Source organism: Alosa alosa, chromosome 9 (assembly GCF_017589495.1).
Source record: "Alosa alosa isolate M-15738 ecotype Scorff River chromosome 9, AALO_Geno_1.1, whole genome shotgun sequence".
Taxonomy (NCBI): Eukaryota; Metazoa; Chordata; class Actinopteri; order Clupeiformes; family Clupeidae; genus Alosa; species Alosa alosa.
Window position 1 is genome coordinate 31,935,315 of NC_063197.1, and position 5,000 is coordinate 31,940,314.

A 5,000-nucleotide genomic window follows, 5' to 3' on the forward strand; every position below is an offset into this window, starting at 1 on the left:
ACCCGTAACAATTAACACTCAACTTAATTCCTTCTAACCTCTCGACCTAACGCCCCTTTAAACTCCTACAAAGTGCTAAACCGGCCTCTAAACTGAAGAGATCCCCGTCCCAAATGCTTTGCCTGATTCTTGATGTCTTAGCCATGATGAGGAGTGGAATTCATGACATCTGACACCCCATCTGAGCTGGGTTCTGCTCATGCCCCATGTGCTCATGGGTATTGTAGTCCATGGGTCCACTCATCACCGCTAATATAGCTCTTCATGCTAACGGGTTGTTCTTGTTTGTACAAGCTCAGTTATGGTTGAGAATGGGGGAATGTGTGTGGGTTAATCTGGCGCCCTTTGTGACACACAAACAAACTCACTGAGTGTGTCCTATTTAGCAGTGTGTGTGTGTGTGTGTGTGTGTGTGTGTGTGTGTGTGTGTGTGTGTGTGTGTGTGAAAGTGAGGCGTGGTGTGTAGGCTGCTCTGTGCGTTGCTGCTCAGCTTCGTGGGCTTTAGGTAGCACAGCAGACACAGCAGACCAAGAACAGGCAGCCCCCCACCCTCCTCAGATACCACAACCACCAGCCCCCTACTGCTGCAGGACACAGGAGCTCTTTGTGTTTGGAGGAGGGACCCAGGGCTCACACACACACACACACAAAAATACACACACACACACACAAATACACACACACACAAACACACAAACACACACACACACACAGGGCTGTAGGGAGCACATACTCACTTTCTCTTGCTGACAGCTAGCAGTGATGGATGTAGATCTCAATGCCCCTCTGAGCATTCCAACTCCCCCCAACACACACACACACACACACACACACACACACACACACACACACACACACACATATGCACACACACACACACACACACTCTCTGCTCAGCAGATTCATGTTCAGGGTCAGCATTAACCTTCTAGCTGAGGGCTGTGCCCCTGTGTGTCTGGCATAAGCGGGTTGGGTCGTACTGCCCCGGGCTGCCTGCCAGTCAGACAATAGCACTGCCCCCTACAGGCAGGGATGAAACCAACAGATACAGCCCCCAACCATAACTGACACAGAGAAGACCAGACCATTAACAGTGTCCAGGGGAGATTCAGAGCTCCTGTTTGTCCTCCCAGCAGCAGCCAGTGGGGGCGCTGTGGTGCCCTTTCTGAATAACTATTTATAAATACTCTACATTGATAACTCTATTAATATCAGATCTAAATGACGGTTGTTTACAGTCATGCTCACACTTGTCTCGACGCCATGGTCACTTTTTGGAAACGCTTCACTGGTGTGCTGAGGCGCATGTGTGTGACGCACACAGTCCTGAACAAGTGGACGAGACGCATCGGGATAAGGATGAGAATGACTGGAAAACAGCTGTAATCATTTCTTTGTGAACGTAAACACTACATGAATGTGAACTCTAATGGATGATAGTTGACCCTTGACCCCTGCTCACTCTGGCCCCTGGTCACTAAACTCTGTAACCAGTTTAACCCCGCTCTTGTGTGTCTATTCGTTTCCTGCAGAGGGTACCCCCATCAGAGGTAAGCCACTGCCCACTACCTGAACGCCACTCTGCGACTCCTAACGCACTCTCCCCCGCTCACTGCAACCCCATTGGCTCAGAATACACACCCACACCACGCTTAACCACGCCAACTAAGCTAACCAAGCTCTTTCCCACAAGCTCTCTCTTCCCTTTACTGTAACACACATCTGTGTCTGTCTGTGTCCATGTCTGTGTGTGTGTGTGTGTGTGTGTGTGTGTGTGTGTGTGTGTCCATGCGTATGCCTATTCTTTGTCTTGAGTCTTCCTCCATTTGTCCATGTGCTCTGTGCTTTTGTTTGGTCTGTGTGGGTTCTGGACATTCTGTCCGTCTGGGTTCTGTTCTGTTCTGTGAGTTCTGTTCTGTCTGTTCTGGGAGTTCTTCTCTGTTCTGTTCTGTTTGTTCCGTCTGTTTGTCAGTTCTGTTCTGTTCTGTTCTGTTCTGTTCTGTTCTGTCTGTTCCGTCTGTTATGTCTGTTTGTCAGTTCTGTTCTGTTCTGTCTGTTGCCCCTTGTCGGTCTCCTATGTGTGTTTTACCAGGTGGTTTAACCTTACATCTGTGATTCTATGTGTGTGTATGTGTGTTGAGGGGGTGGGGGTAATGATGTTTGCTTGTATTCCTGAGTGTGTGTGTATGTGAGTGTATGTATGTATGTGTGTGTGTGTGTGTGTGTGTGTGTGTGTGTGTGTGTGTGTGTGTGTGTGTGTGATTTTGAGTCCTGATCTCTGCAGCATCTCCACGGTGACGGTGATGTGTGTGTGAACTTGCAATGCCCCTCACAGTGCCATGAAATCTGCCAGCCAAAGTGTAGATATGTAGATGTGTGTGTGTGTGTGTGTGTGTGTGTGTGTGTGTGTGTGTGTGTGTGTGTGTGTGTGTGTGTGTTTGTGAGTGTGTGAAATGCCAGAGGAGAGGAGCGTTCTGTTTGATCTGTGCCAGCCGTTTCTTAGCGCTGTGAGGGGATGTGATGAACGATATCTGAAATGTTTTGGAGACTCCTCAGAGTGTGTGTGTGTGTGTGTGTGTGTGTGTGTGTGTGTGTGTGTGTGTGTGTGTGTGTGTGCTGTCTGCCTGTCTGTGGAGGGGGATGGAGAGCGTCAGGACTGAGGGGTGTGTGTGTGTGTGTGTGTGTGTGTGTGTGTGTGTGTGTGAGAGAGAAAACTGAGGGCGCAGAGCCAGAATGGTTGTATGTCAAAGTGGATGATAGCAGCTGCCAAGCTCAAGGTCGTGAGTCGCACCACCTGTGCTCTTAAATGATGCAAAATGCCCCAAAATGGCTGCCGCTTCCCGCCAGCAAAGTGCGTGATGCTGAAAGAATGTGTTTGACTGACCCCTGCGTGCGTGATGCTGAAAGAGTGTGATGAAAGAGTGTGTCTGACTGACCCCTGCTTTCTTACAGGTCCCACAGGTAGGTGACCTCTGTTGTTCTTGTGACCGCTCTCTCCCATGCTGCCCATGCTGGGGGTAGAGCTGTATGCATCACACACACACACACACACACACACACACATTTGTGTCATATGGAGCATTCCATTATAGCTAACCCCATGCCATTTTTTATTCACAAGATTTCTTTCTTTCTGTTTATTGTTATTATTATTATTATTATTATTATTATTATTATTATTATTATTATTATTATTATTATTATTAATTTCCTTCAACTCTTATCATATAAGCATTTCTATTCTGGTTGGAGACAGAGAGAGAGAGAGAGAGAGAGAGAGAGAGATCAGTCATCCCTCTCTCTTCTCTTCTTAATGTTCCCTGAAGGCATCAGTCTGGTTTTAACTGCCCCATCAGTCTGGCTTTAACTGCCCCATCAGTTGGGCTGTAAATACCCCATCAGTGGCAGTTGTTGCCACTCAAACAGAGCGTGACTGGGGAACTCTGCTTCTGCATAATGGACTTATCCACCCATGAGTGAGATCACCCACCGGCGCCCCCTAGGGGCTTCACGGAGATATCACCATGGGCGCTGCGACAAGGCCAGATAACCCTGTGGGGGTGTTAGGGACTGTGAGAAGTGTGTTTGTGTCCATGCATAAGTGTGTGTGTGTGCAAACCTGTGGTGTGTTTCTGTGTGTGTGTGTGTGTGTGTGTGTGTGTGTGTGTGTGTGTGTGTGTGTGTGTGTGTGTGTGTGTGTGTGTGTGTGTGTGTGTGTGTGTGTGTGTAGGAGCCTGCTTGGGGCTTTTTGCACGGATCATCGGCGTTCTCATGAGGGCGTCATTCGGCAGCAGATGGAAGTTGACAACAACCCCCCACACACACACACACACACACACACACACGCACCCACACACACAAACACACCCCCCCACACACACACACACACACACACACACACACACACACACACACACACACACACACACACACACACACACATACACACACACACACACACCCACCCCCACACACACACACACACACACACACACACACACACACACACACACACACACACACACCCCACACACACACACACACACACACACACACACCCCCAATAATACACACCACACACATACACACACACACACACACACACACATACACACACACACCGCTAGTCTGCCCCCACAGTTCCTTCCCTCACAACAACCACATACACACACACACCTAGTGACACAGCTTGACTTCCGCTTGACAACACAGGGTCCCCACAGCCGGGATAATCACCCAGAACAGAGTGTGTGTGTGTGTGTGTGTGTGTGTGTGTGTGTGTGTGTGTGTGTTTGACAGAGACAGAGGCAGCTTTCTCCCCCACGAGGGGAATGATTACCTAACAGGTGCAGCCACACAGACACAAACACAGGCAGGTGGCAATACTGAAGAGGGGAGAGGAGGAGAGGAGAGGAGGAGAGGAGGAGAGAGGGGGAGGAGGAGAGGAGAGGAGGAGGGGAGGAGGAGGAGAGGGAGAGGAGGAGAGGAGAGGAGAGAGGAGGAGAGGGGAGAGGGGAGAGGAGGAGAGGAGATGAGGAGGAGAGAGGAGAAGAGGAGGGAGGAGAGGAGAGGAGGGGGAGAGGAGGAGAGGAGGAGAGGAGAGGAGAGGAGATGAGAGGAGAGGAGATGAGAGGAGGAGAGGAGGAGGAGGAGAGGAGAGGAGATGAGGGAAGAGGAGGAGGAGAGGGGGAGAGGAGGAGAGGAAAGAGAGAGAGAGGAGAGGAGATGGTGGGAATAATCTTTCTTATTTTGCCCATACTTTTTCTCTATCTATCTATCTGTGTCCTCCTCTCCTCCTCTATCTCTGTCTCTGTTATTCTCTCCGTACTTCCATCAATATATCTCTGTCTCAGTGTTATTCATCCCCCCTCTTCTCTCTCTCTCTCCATCTTTTTTGCTTTCACTCTGTGTCACCTCTTTCCTCATTGTCAGCTCTGTAATGAATAACAGTGTGTGTGTGTATCCTCACACACTAGGCTTAGCAGGCACACACACACACA

General features: G+C 49.5%; 1 protein-coding gene across 1 annotated transcript in view; it reads left to right on the forward strand.

Moving 5' to 3' along the window:
• ptprsa (protein tyrosine phosphatase receptor type Sa) overlaps positions 1–5,000 on the forward strand; it is a 237,997-nt gene that overhangs the window by 143,328 nt on the left and 89,669 nt on the right. The window contains 1 exon segment of the mRNA XM_048252918.1: positions 1,533–1,550. Within this exon segment, the coding sequence (XP_048108875.1) occupies positions 1,533–1,550 (18 nt within the window).